Source organism: Chrysochloris asiatica, unplaced genomic scaffold (genome assembly GCF_000296735.1).
Source record: "Chrysochloris asiatica unplaced genomic scaffold, ChrAsi1.0 scaffold00098, whole genome shotgun sequence".
NCBI lineage: Eukaryota > Metazoa > Chordata > Mammalia > Afrosoricida > Chrysochloridae > Chrysochloris > Chrysochloris asiatica.
The window spans coordinates 1688795-1706016 of record NW_006408616.1 but is presented as its reverse complement, the minus strand read 5'-3'; the positions used below and the strand labels follow the sequence as shown (position 1 = coordinate 1706016).

The following is a 17222-nucleotide window of genomic DNA, read 5'->3' as shown; positions in this document are numbered from 1 at the left end:
TTCAGAAATGTTAAAACAGTCACTGGTAATTTAAAATAATTAGAGTAAACTTATTTTTTTAGGCATTATTTTTTGTGGGGGGTGTGGTGGTGTGGGAATAGATTTGCTTTTTGCTTAATTTTTTTTTTCTCCAAATTGTTAGTTTGTCCAGTTTTTTGTGACTGTATTTCTCTGAAGGTTTTCAACCTGTAGGAAATTGTCACCTATATTTATTGTCTAATCATTTATTTTAATGTTGTAAACTTCAACAGTATTTCTTCAAATATTTGTAACTTTCGTGTAGAAAAAAACTTTGTGATAAAAGTGGTATTTATCAGGTTGTAAAATCATCAAACTTTCTAATTCATATACAATGACTTTCTACTTATGTAATCCTTTTTACTCAGGAAAATTATGTTTTCATGGTTATTTGTAATTTGTATTAGTCATAATTTGTATTAGTCATTAATACTCTTAGAGTCTTTTGTCATAAAGTTATGGCTAGCACTTAGAAATAGTTGATACTTGTTTTTTAAAAAATGCTGAAACTTTTCAAGAATACCATATTTATGTATGTATTTATTTTTCTTAATGCATTTATAGGCTTGAAGAAACTTTGCCTGCAGGCTGTGGATTTTGCCATATACCATATGATGAACTGAATATGCCATTTCCAGCTCATCTCACATATTGCTATAACTGCAGGAAACAAAAAGTTCCTGATGTTCTCTTTACAACTATAGATCTCCCAGCAGATGCAACAGTGGTTGGAAAAGGTTGTCTTATTCAAGCGAGGTATGTTGGTGAAATTAGTATATATATCACATAAAAAGGACAGGATGTGGGGCCAAGTTGACTTATTTTCAAGTATCTGCTTTGCTGTTTTCTGCCTGTATGATTCTGGACAAATTTTCCTAGCTAAACCTTGCTACCCTCTTTGAAAACACTCAAAAATTTTTTTGTTTGCAAAACTGTTTTTAGATATTTCACTTCTGTATAAATGTTAATTATTGTGGAAATTATTCATCTACTGCAGGGTAGGGATATAAATCAATGTGATGGTGGTGGTGATTATGTGCCGGGGAGTCGGTTCCGACTCATAGTGACCCTGTTGAGGATTTCTGGGATTCCTGGTGTGATGTGCTGTAGAATAAGCACTGGACTGCTAACCTACAGGTTGGCAGTTCAAACCAACCAGTCACTTTTCAGAAATGCACAATGTCGCTATGAATCGGAACTGACTACATGGCACTTAACAATATCATAGGGTTTCCGAGGCTGTGAGACTTTATGGAAGAAGAAATCATCATCTTTTCCCAGTAGAGTGGCTGGTAGAATTGAATTGCTTACCTTGCAGTTAGCAGCTCAATTTGTAACCCAGAGCACCCTATAAATCAATATAGTCAGCTCTCGTAAAGATTTACACCCTCGGAAACCCTGTACAGGGTCGCTATGGGTCGGAACCGACTCGCCGGCACTTAACAACAACAACAACAATGACATTAAATGCTGCACATTTTTAAATTAACTATACCCTTTTTCTTTTAAGAAACAGTGGTATAGGGTCTGTTTTATTTTTTTTACTACTTTTAATGTCAAGAGTTTCTTATAAAATGCCCTGGAGTAGGAAATTGTTCCAGGCATATGTGAAATAGTGGGTACTTTGTCTAGTTTGCCAACAGCTTCCAGGCAACTGAATCCATTGGACATTGCTGACTTCATGTTTTACATCTCTGCAGTAGTCAACATAATTGGCCATTCTATCCTTTTTGAAACTCCTTTGAACTTCACTGTGCTTTATCTTGTTTTCCCATCTTTATGTATGGTCTTCTCTCCTTGTTGACTCTTCCCATTTGTGATCCTTCAAAGCTATGTCCACACCCTCTTCTCTAAGCTCCTTCCCTAGTTAAACTCATCAACTCCTATAGGTCCATATGCCATCTATCTATGTGTCTATAATTCCCACATGAGAACTCCAATCCAGAAATTTCTTGTGAACCTTAGAAATGTCTGTCTACCTGATTCTCCCAGTTTGATGTATCATAAACATCTCATACCTTTCCAAAATTGACCAGCTAATTTTCTTCATTTCTTCTCTATAAGCTTTCTCTGTTTTAATAAATGTTGCCTGTCTCTATCTTGTCCTTTATAACAAATCTTATATTATTTGACATTTTCTTGTTTACCAACCTCCCACATTAAAGTCACTATAACGTTTTGTTGAGTTTTCTTTTAAAATGTATTTCTAATCCTTTTATTTTGGCTTTCATTCCCTCTTGCATCTTAGACCTTCCATCTGGGTGGCTTTTCTTCTGCTTGCGATACATCCATTAGTGTTTCTCTTGGTGGATATGCTTGTAGTGAACTAGTTCTATTTGTCTAAAAATATATTTAGTTTACTTTTATCTTTAAAAGATATTTTTAGGTAGTAGTTATTTTCTTTCATAATATTAAAGCTGCTATTCAACTGCCTCCTAGCGTTTACTGTTGCTATTGAGAAGTAATCTGCTAGTCTAATAGTTGTTCCTTTGAAGGTAATCTGTATATTTTTTCGTAGCCTGTGTGTGAGCTAAGGACCAGTGCTGTGGTTAAAGCACAAGGCTGCTATTTATCAAAGGGTTGCTGTGTAGGAGAAAGATGTGGGCTCTACTTGTAGAGATTTACAACCTTGGAAACACTGTGCAGCACTTCTACTCTGTTCTGTAGGTTCTCTGTGAGTCGGAACTGACTTGATGGAATAGGTTTGGTTTTTGGATTTTGGTGTGTAAACTCCTCTGTTTATCTTTGCTTTTCTACACTTTCACTATGAAGTGCTTAGATATTAATATCATTATCCTAAATGGTTTCTTGACTGCAGAGTGGTATCATGTGTTTTAGAAAAGGCTTAGATATTTATCTCTTCTCTTTTGGGGGGCTCAAAAATATGTTAGCCTTTCTCCTTATGTCTGTTATTATCTTGTCTGCATTTTGTTTTAGCCTCTTGATGCTACATTTTGGATAATTTCTTATTTACCTTCCAATTATTAAAATTTGTTTCTGCTTCTACTGGTTATTATTTATGATGTTTTGTTTCCTTTGATTTTATCCTAATTAGAATATTTGAAAATTCTTTATAGGGATAACTTGAAGCATAATATGATGATAACTTCGTCCTTAGATTTGACCAGGTTCTTGCGATCTCTGCCAGTCTGTGCTTACATTAAACCAAAGTCAAGATTTGAGGTAGAATAATTATGGAGTCCTGCTGTGGCTGTGTTGGATAAGCACTGGCCTCCTAGCCACAAGGTGGGAGGTTCAGGCCTGTCAGCTGCTCCCAGGATCCAGGGTTGCTATGAGTTGGGACTGACTTGATTGTACTTAGCAGCAACAGAATAGTTATGTGAATTGAACCCCAGATGGCAAGGCTTTGAAACACATGGTATAATTCTGGTTCACCTTTACTCTGAGGGTATAGATTGTTGAGTTCCAGTTTACTGGATAAACACTGGACTGCAAACTACAATGTCCGTGATTTGATCCCACCAGTTGCTCCGCAAGAGAAAGATGAGGCTTTCTGCTCTGGATAAGATTTACAGCTTTAGAAATGCTGTACATTGTCAGTGTGAATCAGACTCCACGGCACTTAACAACAACAACAAAAGCTTATTACAGTGACCTTTGTATAGTCATGTTGTTCACTTGTTGTTAAGTACCGTCGAGTTTCTTCCAACTCAGAGCGACTCTATATAGTTTCCCAGGAGTGGCTGGTGGATTAGAACCTTGCAGTTAGCAGTCCAGTTCTTATCCTACACAGCCACACCAGGAATCTTGTCAAGTCATAGATATTTTATTTATTCCTGTCTTCCTCTGAAGTCATTAAAATGGAAGTTCAAATTTGTTAGACTTTTAAATGTTTTCAAATCTAAATAACTGCTGTGCTTACTGTTTTCTTTTTAATTCTGATCATCTGTTTACTGTAATGGCAGCTTTATGATGCTGTTTGTCACCTTTTTAATTTTAAATGGTTTATTTTGAAGTAATTTTAGACTTACAACAAATTGTGAAATTGGTACAAACAGTCCCATGTACCCTTCACCCAGCCTCCTCCTTTGGTGATGTATAGCTATAACAGAATATCGTAACTAGGAAATTGACACTGGTACATGATTGTTAACTAGACTTACAGATCTAATTCGGTTTTCACAATTTTTCAAATTTGCATTCCTCTGTGTATGTATGTATTACTGTTGTTGTTGTAAAGTGCCGATGAGTCGATTCTGACTCATAGCGACCCTGTATAGGGTTTCCGAGGAGCAGCTGGTGAGCTTAAACCACTGACCTTGCAGTTCAAATGACTTTGCAGTCTGGCATATTAGCCCACAGCACCACACCAGGACTCCCTGTATTACTGTTGTTGTTGTTGTTGTTAAGTGCCATAGAGTCGGGTCCGACCCATAGCGACCCTGTACAGGGTTTCCGAGGGTGTAAATCCTTACGGGAGTAGAAAGCCTCATCTTTCTTCCGCGAGCGGCTGGTAGTTTCGAACCGCTGACCTTAAGGTTCGCAGCCCAATTCGTAACCACTACGGTACCAGAGCAAATCAGTTCCGACTCATAGCGACATACGAAACACTGCTATGTCTGAGCAGTTGTTATGTCTGAGTGCACTGCTGCTACCGTTGTGTCCATCCATCTCGTAGGGGTTGTCTCTTTTTTTTTGCCAGTCCTCCATTATACCAAGTACTATGACCTTTTCCAGGCACGTATTCCTCTAGATAGTATGTCCAAAGTATGAGAGATGAAGTCTAGCCACCCTGGCTTCCAAGAAGCATTCTGACTGTACTTCTAAGACAGATTTGTTTTTTGGCAGTCCATGGTGCTTTTTTATATTCTTTGCAAAAACCATAATTCAAATGCATCAATTAATCTATGGTTTTCCTTATTCATTGTCCAACTTTCAACATAGGGTTTATTGAAAATACCATGACTTGGGTCTGGCACGCTTTAGTCTTCAAATGGATATCTATGCTCTTGAACACTTTAAAGATGTCGTGTGGAGCAGATTTGCTTAAAGTAGTACGTCGTTTGATTTCTTGACTGCTACTTCCATGAGTGTTGATTCAAGCAAAATGAAGTCTTTGACAACTTTTAGTCTTTCTACATTTAACATGATATTTTTTATTGATCCAATTTTGAGGATTTTATTATTTTTTTGAAAACTTTTTAGCCTGGATTGAGTTAAGGTTTACAGAGCAGATCAACAGTTTTACACTCAACAAGTCATACACCTGATTTCATTTCAATGACTGTAATCCTCACCATGTAACAACAGCTATCCTACTTACTCTGACAGTTCTTAGTTCCATGCCACCATCCTTCCCAACCCTTCTGAACTCTCTGTCCTTAGGTAAATGATGCCTTTTTGATCTTAATGGTTGACCATTCCATGGTGAGAATACTTTAATATTGCTGTTGTCCCCCCTATATACTTATCTACTGCTTGGCTAAAAATTGGGCCACGAGAGTGAGTTCATTCCAGACCTAAAGGTGGCTCAGGGCCATGATCTTGGGTCCTCCAGTGTCTTTCTGACCAATAATTCTGGTCTTTTTTTTTGTTACTATTTTGAATTTTGTTTCACATTTTCTTTTCATTTATAAAGGTTTTTGACGTCCTTCTGACGTCAGCAATGATATCCCTAGTTCCATGCCCTCTTTTGAATTGACTTGAATTTTTGGGCAGTTCTCTGTTGATGTACTGTGGCAACCATTTTTTGTACGTTAATGTGCAATCCATATTGAAGGCTATCATCTTTGATCTTAATCAGGAAGTATTTTAAGACCTTTTTGCTTTCAGCAAGCAAGGCAGTATCATCTGTGTTTCACTGGTTGTTAATGAGACTTTCTCCAATCTTGATGTCATGTTCTTCTTCACATAATTCTAGTTCTTGGATTATTTGCTAACTCAGCAATAAGTAAGGTGAAAGGATACAACCCTGGCACATGCTTTTCTTGATTTGAACCATTCAGTATCCTCTTGTTCTGTTGTAACAATTGTATCTTGATCAATGAGCACTATTAATTGTTCTGGAATACCCAATCTCTGAAATCTTGTCCATAGCTTGTCACGATCCACACAGTCAAAAGCCTTTGTGTAGTCATTAAAACACAGGTAAACATCTTTTTAGTATTCTTTGCTTTCAGCCAGGATCCTTCTGACGTCAGCAATGATATCCCTAGTTCCATGTCCTCTTTTGAATCAACTTGAAAATTTTGGCAGTTCTTTGTTGATGTACTGTTGCAACCTTTTTGAATTGTCTTTAGCAAAATTTTGCTTGTGTGATGTTAATGATATTGTCCAATGATTTCTACTTTCTGTTGGTTCACTTCTCTTTGGATTGAGCACAAATATGGATCTCTTCCAATCAGTTGGTCAGGTCTTCCAAATTTCTTGGCATAGATCAGTGAGTGCCTCCAGTGCTGCATCAGTTTGTTGAAAGATTTCAGTTTGTATCCTATCAATTCTTGGATTCTTGTTTTCATTGCACCTTGGACTTCTTCCATCAGTGCCACTGGTTCTTGATCGTATGACACTACTTGAAATGGTTGAACACTGACCATTTCTTTTTGGTACAGTGACTGTATTCCTTCCATCTTGTTTTGGTATTTTCTGCTTCGTTCGGTATTTTGCCTATAGAATCCTTCAGTATTTCAAGTCAAGGCTTGAATTTTTGTCTTCAGTTCTTCCAGATTGAGAAGTTCTGAACATGTTTTTCCATTTTGGTTTTCTAACTCCAGATCTTTGCACTTTTCATTATAATACTTCACTGTGTCTTCTTGAGCCTCCTTTAAAAAATCTCTGTTCAGCTCTTTTATATCCTCATTTCTTCCATTCGCTTTAGCCTTTTTACACTCCGGAATAAGTTTCATAGCCTCTTCTGACATTTGTTTTGGTCTTCTGTGTCTAGATTTGTGTCAGTACCCACACAATCAAGCTGCAGTAGTTTTCCGTCATCACAGAAGAACTTCCCGGTACTTTATGTTTATAATTTTACACTACTCTCTCCTCCTCCCGGCGTATGAGTGTTTTAAGAAGATTTTATGTGTGTGTGTGTGTGTGTGTGTATATATATATATATATGTGTGTGTGTGTATAATTTATTGTCAGAAAATTCTCTATACTATACTAATATATACTAAAGTTTGAGAGCCACTAGGCTAAGTAGCCTACCGTGCCAATTTTGGAAATAGGAATTCTCATTTATTGTCTTCATCTTTAATGCTACCATTTTTATCCAAACTCTCATTACATCTCACTGTTTAGCCTTCTGCCTACCATCTCCACATCATCTCTGCCATCTTCATTCTGCTCTGTGTAGCAATATAATTGCTGTCATAAAATACAAACTGTATCATATTGCTACTTAAAACCTATCTGGAATTTCCCACTGCTGGTGAAATAAAGTCAAATTCCTTACCTTGATCAGTCAGCCTCTGTACCCTCATCTGTACTGCTCTCATCTCTGTGTTCTTCACCTTGGCCACAGTACTCTCCTCTTGGTTCTGATACGTCAGCTTTATTTCTTAAATGTTTATCCTGCAGCTCCCCGAGCTCCATCATGGCACTTGGATTTCAGACAGACATCTCCTCCATGAGTCTTTCTCTGTAGTTATACCCTCTCATTTTACTTAATTTATTTGTTTCAGACACCTGACAGTCTGACATTGGATTGTTTCTTATTTGCTCTCATACACACCATTAGGATATAAGCATGAGTGAAGCTCTTTTGTGTTTTATTTACTGATGCGTGCTCACCAGCTAGAATAGTGCCTGCTGCATAGTACTTGCTCAAACAACTTTTGTATTTTGTAAATGTTTTCATTAAATTTTTTTTTCACAAAACCTAAGAACTCAAATTATGTTCTTTAGTGATTGTTGTCATATGTATTTCATTTCTTGAGATTGTGAGGTTTTTCACTTTTGTTTCTTTAAATAGAAATGTCAGTGAAATGCTGTGTAATCTCAAATAGCAGAAGAGATTATTGTTATAATGACTTTAGAGATTTCTTATGATGCAACCAAGAATACTATCCACTGATTACATTATTTTTCTTAACAGGTTATGCCGCTTAAAAAAGAAAGCACAGGCAGAAGCAAATGCTACAGCTATCAGTAATCTCTTGCCATTCATGGAATATGAAATGCATACTCAGCTAATGAATAAATTAAAACTCAAAGGAATGAATGCTTTGTTTGGACTGAGAATTCAAATTTCAGTGGGTGAAAATATGTTGATGGGCTTAGCAGTAAGTTTGCATACTTCTGTGATTTCTGTAGGTTTCGTTTTATGTGGCTCAGAAAGTTTTTATAGTAAGACTTATCTACATATTCTGGCATGTTTAAGGTTGACAACACTTAGTGAAATCACAAATCTGGTGGTAGGTTTTCACCATTTTTTCAGGGAATTCTTCTGTGCCTTGAGTAGCTTCCAATTCACAGTGACACTGATGGGGTTTCCGAGGCTGTACATTTTTATGTGAGCAGAAAGCCTCTTCTTTCTTACACAGAGAAATTGGTGGATTTGAACTGCTGCCCTTGTGGTTGGCAGGCCAGCGTGTAACCCACGATGCCACCAGGATTTTAAAAATTTTTCCTGTGTAACTTATTTCCTAAATGGGCCACCATTGTTCTAGACTTTATTATTATATACTAAAACAAGGTTTTTTTCATGTCAGCACTACTGACACTTTGGGTAGGCTAACTCCTTATCGTGGGGGTGCTCTCTTCCTCATTGTAGCATGTTTAGCTGCATCTGGGCCTCCACCTGCTAGCTGCTAGTAGCATCCCCTATTGTGGCAACCAAAAAGATCTCAAGACATTGCCAGCTGTCCTTTGGAGAACAAAATTACTCCTGCTTGAAAGCCCCTGTGCTAAAGTAATATTTAGTTCCAATGTAGACAGTAAGGCAAAACATGTGAGACACTTCCGACTACTGTACAAAGAATTAACATAAATGTGCATCTGTGGCCACCAGTAGACTGTACCGTCTAATCTGTGTGCTTAAGGGTTGCTAAAATATGGTACTGAGAAGCTGTTTCTCAGCTTTGGGTCACCTTTCCCTTTTAGAAAATATGTTCTAATTGGCATGATGTTAATGAAGAAAGCCAGAGCTGCCTCTATACGTGGAATGGGATTCAGAGAACTGGTGCCTCCAAAATATATATGTATTAAATGAAATGGAAGTTTCTATAAACTTTTTGCAGTCCCCTCATATTGATCAGAATGGAATCTGAGCAGTGTTTTATTCAACAATATTTATGGGCATCATCTCATATTTATTGCAAGCCAGAAATTTAACTATGCCAATGGTAATTTTCAAATTTTAAGTCTCTCCATCTTTTGCCACCACTCGTCTGTCAGTTTGTCATACTGTGGTGGCTTGTGTTTTGCTGTGATGTTGGAAGCTTTGCCACCCATGGTATACCAGGTTTCAACTAAGTTTCCAGAGTAAGTCAGACTAGGACGAAGGGGAGGCAGACTACTTTTGCATATTTAGCTATAAACCTTATGAATAGCAGTTGAACACTGTCAGATAGCATCAGAATACTGGTTATTGATATTTGATGAATAGACCAGAATATTGTCAAATATAATGCCGGAGGATGAGACATTCAGGTTGGAAGGCACTCAGAATACATCTGGGGGAAAACCTGCTCTTCAAAGAAGAGTTGGCGTGAATGGAGTAAAGCTTTCTGCTTTAAAGCTTTCTGGTGGTGCACAACTTCAAGTGAGGAAAACAGCTCTAAACATCCATTAATTACTGGAGCAAGGAATGTAAAAAGTATGAATCTAGGAAAATTGAAAGTTGTCAAATTTAAATGGTACGATTAAAGATCAGTATCTTAGGCATTAGTGAGCTGAAATTGGCCATTTTGAATCTATGTCTACTATGCTGGGAATGACAAATTGCAGAGAAATGGCATCACATCATCATCAAAAGTAACATTTCAAGATCTATCTAAAAGTATAATGCTGTCTGTGGTAGGATAATATCCATACTAGGAAGACTAGGTTAATACCACTATTATTCAGATTTTATACATTAACACTAAAAGCTGGGATGATGAAATTGATCAAACCTGCAGTCAGTATGTATTGATAATTATTGGTGATTGGAACTCAAAGATTGAAAACCAAGAGGCAAGATGAGTACTTGGAAAATACGGCCTTGGTGATGAAAACGATGCTGGAGACTGCAATTTTGCTAGACTAATGACTTCTTCATTGCAAATACCTTTTTTAAACAACATAGAAGATAACTATATACACAGAATTCACCAGATGATATACACAGAAATGAGATTGACTAAATCTGTGGGAAGATACAGTGGAAAAGCTCCATATCATCAGCCAAAACAAGGCAAGGGGCAGACTGTGGAACAGACCATCAGTTGCTTATATGCAGGTTCAAGCTGAAACTGAAGAAAATTTAAAAAGTCCACAAGAGCCAAAATTTGACCTTGAACTTATCCCACCTGGATTTAAAGATCATCTCAGGAACAGATTTGATGCATTAGACACTAATGACTGTAGATGAGAAGAGTTGCGGGATGACATCAAGAACATCCTATAGGAATAAACCAAAAGGTCATTAAGAAGACAAGAAAGAAGGAAAATACCAAAAGGAATATCAGAAGAGACTCTGAAACTTGCTTTTCAGCATAGAGATGCTAAAGCAAATGGAAGAAATGAGGAAGTAAAACAACAGCTGAACAGAAAATCTCACACGGCACCTTCAGAGGACAAAGGCAAATATTATATAATAAGTGTCTTTGGAGATAGAAAGTCAAACGGGAAGAACATGCTCAAACTGAAAGAACAAAGAAAAAATTCATGCCTCCCCTTGCAATATTAAAGAATTCTATGGACAAAATATCGAATGATGCAGAAAGCATAAAAAAAGATGGAAGGAATACACAGAGTCAGTGTTCCAGAAAGAAATGAACAATGTTTGACCTTTTCAAGAGGTAGCATATGATCAAGATCCAATGGTACTGAAGGAAGAAGTTCAAGGTGCACTGAAGGCATTGTTAAAGAATAACGCTTCAGGAATTGATGAAATACAAACTGAAATCTTTCAACAAACTAATACAGTGCTGGAGGCACTCATCTAAGTCAAGAAATTTGGAAGACAGCTACAAGGCCAACTGATTGGAAGAGATCCATATTTGTGCCCTTTCCAAAAAAAAGTGACCCAACAGAATGTAGAAATCGTTGTACAACATCACTAATATCACATGCAGGTAAAATTTTGCAGAAGGCAATTAAAAAACTGCTGCAATAGTACACTGAGAGGGAACTGCCAGAGATTCAAACCAGCTTCAGATGAGGACATTGAACTAGGGATATCATTGCTGACATCAGTTACATCTTGGCTGAAAGCAGAGAATACCAAAAAGATGTTTACCTGTACTTTATTGATTATGCAAAGGCTTTCAACTGTGGGTATCATGACAAAGTTATGGACAACATTGCGAATAATGAGTATTCCAGAACACTTGATTGTGCGCATGAAGAACCTGTACATAGACCAAGAGGCAGTCATTCGGACAGAACACGGAGACAGTGAATGGTTTAAAATTAGGAAAGGTGTATGCCAAGGTTGTATTCTTTCACCATACTTAATTCTATCTGTATACTGAGCAAATAATGTGAGAAACTGGATTTTATGAACAAGAACGTAGTGTCAGGATTGGAGGAAGAGTCTTAATGAACTGCAATATTCTGATGTGGGGCTGTGGGATAATGCTCTGGACTGCAAGGTTGGTCTGAACCGCAAGGTCAGTGGTTCAAGCTCAACAGCTGCTTCTCGAAAACCCTATACAGAACTGACTTGATGGCACTTAACAGCAATAGTTTATGCAGATGATGCAACTTTACTTGTTGAAAGCAAAGAGAACTTAAAATATTTAACGGATGAAGATCAGTTCTATAACCGTCAGCACTTGAATATAAAGAAAACAAAAATCCTCACCACTGGACTAATAAATAACATCGTAATAAGTGGAGAAAAGATTAAAGTTGACAAAGAAGTCATTTTGCTTGGATCCATCATCAGCACTCATGGAAGCAGCAATCAAAAAATAAAATGACGTATTGCATTAAACATATCTGTGGTGCAACACCTATTTAAAGTGTTCAAGAGTACAGATTTCAGTATGGAGGACTAAAGTGTGCCTGACCCAAAAAAACTATGGTATTTTTAATAGCTTCATATACAAGTGAAAGTTGGACAGTGAGTAAGGAAGACTGTAGAATAATTGATGCATTTGAGTTATGGTGTCAGGGAAGAATATTTAATGTACCAAGGACTGTTAGAACAAAAAACAAATCTGTGTTGGAAGAAGTACAGTGAGAATGCCCCTTAAATGCCAGGATGGTGAGACTTCATCTGTCGTGCTTCAGTTATATTATCAGGAGTGATCAGTCCCTGGAGAAGTACATCCTGCTAGGTAAAAGTGGAGATTCAGTGAAACAGATGAAGCTCCCCAATGAGATGGATTGGCACAGTGGCAGCCTCAGTGGGCTCAATCTGAGTAATGATTGAGGATTGTGCAGTACTATGCAATGTTTTGTTCTGTTGTTCTTAAGGTTGCTATCAGTAGGAAATGATTCAGTAGCAGTTAACAATTGCCATCTTTTTGATACATGCATAGAAATTTAATGTATGAAATGGGATGTTTGGATTTCTTTTCTCATTTGTAGGGAAATTTCTTCTCTGGTTTGTAGGAAATTCTCTTCTCTCAGTTGTAGGGAAGTGGCTTGATTGTTTCCTGCTGCATCTGGTTTTTCTATAAGAGCAAATATGTAAATTTCTGTAGAGGATAATTGAGTGATAGTGATAAACTGACTAGGGATATCAATATTTTATAAGAGAAATTTGTAATGATTAATGAAACTAATTAAATTTATGTGACAATATCTGATGATTAGATTACCTAGGAGAAAATTATTCAACTTAATTCATTGGTTTGAAGACTTGCATCTTAGCAAGGGCAATACATAAATGTGGAATTTGGACCAAATCCAAAACTCTAGTGCTTGTTGGGTGTCTATGTAAACTAAGAGCTTAATTTAAATCAGAGATTTAAAAATACTATAATAATTATGCAAAACATTTTTGGTTGTTGAGCCCATGGAAACTATGTCTCTTCTGTAATTTTTTAAGGTGTATCTTTAAATACTCCCTTTTCTGATTCTTAACTAATAGTTTTCTTTTAACAGTTGTGGTAATTACTCAACTGTTTTGTGTTGTTATTTAACTTGTGCGTGCACTTAAATCTCAGAGTTTCAGAGTAGCTGCTATGATGGCTACTCGCTGGAGTGCCTACCAGATGTATGTACTTCTGAAAGAACGTAGTATTATTTTCATCTTAAAACAGGAAAAATCTGATGCTCTGATGACTTGAGATTTGTTTGTTAAATGTATTGGAGCATGATTTCAAACTTAACCCTGATTCCATAGTCTGTGTTTTTAGCCATTCTGAACTGTTCCTTGCTAATGAACAGCTAAGAAAAGGTTATATAAGTGGTGTGCTAAGGCTTTCTATGGCGTAGAAGTGATTCTATGGTTGATCCCCAGAGACAGGGCCATGAGTCCATTAATGGAGACTTAAACCAGAAGTCCTGGTATGGCACTGTAGGTTAAATTGCAAAGTCTGTAGTTTAAGGTCACCAGCTGCTCCTCTGAAACCCTATACAGGGTCATTACTGGTCAGAATCAACTCGACGGCACTTAACAATCACAAACGAGGAGAGAGAACTCCTGAGGATCAATTTTATCTGCTGGTCTGACTTTACCATAGAGTTTTTTAGGATATAGTTTAACAAAATTGTCAATTGACTACTTTGAAAGAAGTAATAGCAATTGAAATAAACAATTCAAAATGTAGAAATATCCAAAGTTAAAAGAATTATTTTCTCTTTTTCTTACCCTAATCTTTTGATGTTAACAATGTGATGTTCATACATCTATTTTTTTACTTTGTTTAATTAAGCATATTTAAACAGAAATGCATCTATGTTTATCTTGTTTTGTATTTTACGTTATAGTTTTCCAGTATCAATGAAACATGTTGTTGTTGTTAAGTGACATTGAATCATTTTCAGTTCATAGCCACCATGTCTAAAGTGGTTGAGCGACTAGTGAGTTTGAACCAGCAACCTTGTGGTGCAAACGAACCTTGCAGTCCAGTGCTTATCCTGCAGCACCACACCAGGACTCCATTAATGAAATATGTTGTTGTTGTTGTTGTTAAGTGCCATCGAGTCTGTTTTGGCCCCTAGCAGCCCTGTATTGGGTTTCCATGGAGCAGCTGGTGAGCTTCAACCACTGACACTGCAGTTCAAACTGACCTTACAGTCCAGTGCATTAACCCACAGCGCCACACCAGGACTCCAAAGTCAGATATGAATAGTCAGATATTAATAGTTGAAGCTATAAAATCTTTATCCAGTATAGTGTTCTTTCTTGGAAATTACAGCAATACTCGTTTGGCCTTCAGAATGAGAATGACAAACACATGGATTCACATCTCCTCACATGTATTTCATTTCTGAAAATTTTACTTTTTGAATAACATTTTTTTTGCTAAGCCAGTTTCAAATGTAACTATATATATATATATATATATATACATTCAAGAATTACAATTGGATATGTAGTGAAAAAGTCCTCCTTCTCACTCCCATTCTTCACCTATCCAGGGTCTTTCCCAGATACGACTGATCACTATTGCCTGTTATCTTTTTGTGTGCTCTTCCAGAGATGACTTTTGCATATACTAATGCTAGTATCTTTTTCCTACAGTACTTTAGCTATATTCCTAAATAGGATAACTTAATTTGTTTCATTTTTTTCTTCTTTAATCTTTAATTTCTCTTTTTTCTGATGTTTTCCCCTGTGTTTCTACAAGTCTGCCACGAGTGTCTATTTAGCAGCTTTACCAACACCTGGTGGTATCCAGATTGCTGGGAAGACTCCTAATGATGGCTCATATGAACAGCATATATCTCATATGCAAAAAAAAATAAATGACACAATTGCTAAGAACAAGGAATTATATGAAATCAATCCTCCGGTAAGTAAGATCAACATATTCAGTATGTGTGTATTTTTGGGGTGTAAGTGTACTTTTGATAAGGAGCTCTGGTAGCATAGTGGTTACAAGTTGGGCTACTAAACTCAAGGCCAGTAGTTCAAAACTACCATTGGTTCCATAGGAGCAAGGTGAGGTTTTCTGCTCCTCTAAAGATTTACAGCCTTGGAAACCCTATACAGGGTTGCTGTAAGTCAAAACCAACTTCACAGCACATAATAACCACCACCAGAGTTTGCATATAAGAAATAGATTTTCATGTTTTCGATTAGGTCGGAGACTCCATCTCTCATCTCACTTTATATCTTTTCTCCAGTGTTTCTTTTTTAAGGTGGTCTTTTCTGACTAGTCTATTCAAAATTTCTAGCTTTTTCATCCTTTTTTTTTTTTTTTTGCACTTTGTATCTGCATTCCCTGTTTTATGGTTATTCCTATCTCTTTTTGCTTTTTTTTTCTCTCTTTTTTTTGTCTCTGTCTCTTGCACACACAGTTTTGTGTTTTGGTCTATTGTCAGTTTCTCACAGTAGACTGTAAGCTCCGTCAGATTTATATTCCTTAGGCCTGGAACAGTTTCTCACAATAGTAATCTCTCAGTAAATAGTTGTTAAATGATGAATGGATTGAAGTGCTCTTTAATGGAAAAAGTGGATTATTTATAATAGGAATATGAAGGCATACAGAAATTTTTATTTCAGCTCTTCCATTTTTCCAACCAGTCATTTCTGAAGATTTTGACGTTTGAATACTTACTAATAGTGTTTTATGTCTATTGGGGAGAATTGTTTACATAATCATATTTTGTGGTTATTAGGTTCTGTCGAGTTGGTTCTGACTCATAGCAACCCCGTATAGTGTTTCCAAGGAACAGCTGCTGGGTTTGAACTGCCAACCTTGCAGTTAGCAATCTGATGCTTATTCTGCAGCACCACACCAGGAGTCCAGTCATATGTTAGGGTCTCATTTTATTCTTCATTAATCCAATCTAATGATGTAAGCTGAACTCTTTCACTTAATAGTATTTATTAGCTCTGTGATTTCATTTTCCTGACATAGGTCCATCAGATATGGACTTCATCACAGTCCTTTAGCGCAGTATCTCAGAATTTTGTTGGGAAAGTGTGGTATATATGGTAAATGATCAGACTGTTATCTATATTTGCCATACTGTGTTGGCTCATGTGTTGCTGTATATGCCACTGGTATTTAAAATACTGGCAGGGTCACCCATGTGGATGGGTTTCAGGTGAGCTTCCAGACTAAGACTAGGAAGAGTGAGAGACGGACCACTTACTGAATGGGTAGTCTCTGAGAACCTTATGAATAGTAGCAGAACATTGTCTGATACAGTCAAAAGATGAGACCCTCAGTTTGGAAGGCACTGAAAATATGACTAGGGAAAAGTGACCTCTTCAAAGTACAGTTGACCTTAATGGTGTGGATTGAGCAAAGGTCTTGGGATTTTTCATTTGCTAAAAATTAGAATATATAGCTGCAAACATCCATTAATAGTTGGAACCTGGAATATGCAAAGTATGAACCTAGGAAAATTGAAGTCATTAAAAATGAAAAGGAACAACAACAAAATGGAATGGAAAGCAATGTTCTAAGGACGAGTGAAATGAAGTGCACTGGTAATGGCCATTTTGAATCAGACAAGCATATGGTTTACTGTCCTGGGAATGAAAGTTTGAAGAAAAATGGTAACACAGTCATTATCAAAAAGAGCATTTTAAGATCTCTCTGACTGTGATAGGATAATATCCACACACCTAAAAGGAAGATCAGTTAGTACCACTAGTATTAAAATTTACGCAACAACCACTAAAGCCAGGGGTGATGAAATAGATGAATTCTTCCAACTTCTGCGGTCTGAAATTGATCAAACATGCAGTCAAGATACCTTGACAATTACTGGTATTTGTAATGCAAAAGTTGCAAACAAAGAAGAAGAATGAATAGTTGGAAAATAAGGCCTTGGTGATAGAAAGGATGCTCTAGATTGTTGGATACACTTTTACAAGATCAGTGATGTATTCATTACAGATAACTTTTTTTTCAACAAGATAAACAGTGGCAATGGTGACTGTATACTTGGACCTCACCAGATGA

General features: G+C 36.8%; 1 protein-coding gene across 7 annotated transcripts in view; it reads left to right on the top strand.

Annotated features, from left to right (window-relative positions):
- C2CD5 (C2 calcium-dependent domain containing 5) overlaps window positions 1-17222 on the top strand; it is a 135137-nt gene that overhangs the window by 75746 nt on the left and 42169 nt on the right. For all 7 annotated transcript variants that reach the window (XM_006866942.1, XM_006866943.1, XM_006866944.1 and 4 more), the window contains 3 exons: window positions 583-774; window positions 8075-8261; window positions 14931-15095. In XM_006866942.1, the coding sequence (XP_006867004.1) occupies window positions 583-774; window positions 8075-8261; window positions 14931-15095 (544 nt within the window). The remainder of the gene's footprint in view (window positions 1-582; window positions 775-8074; window positions 8262-14930; window positions 15096-17222) is intronic.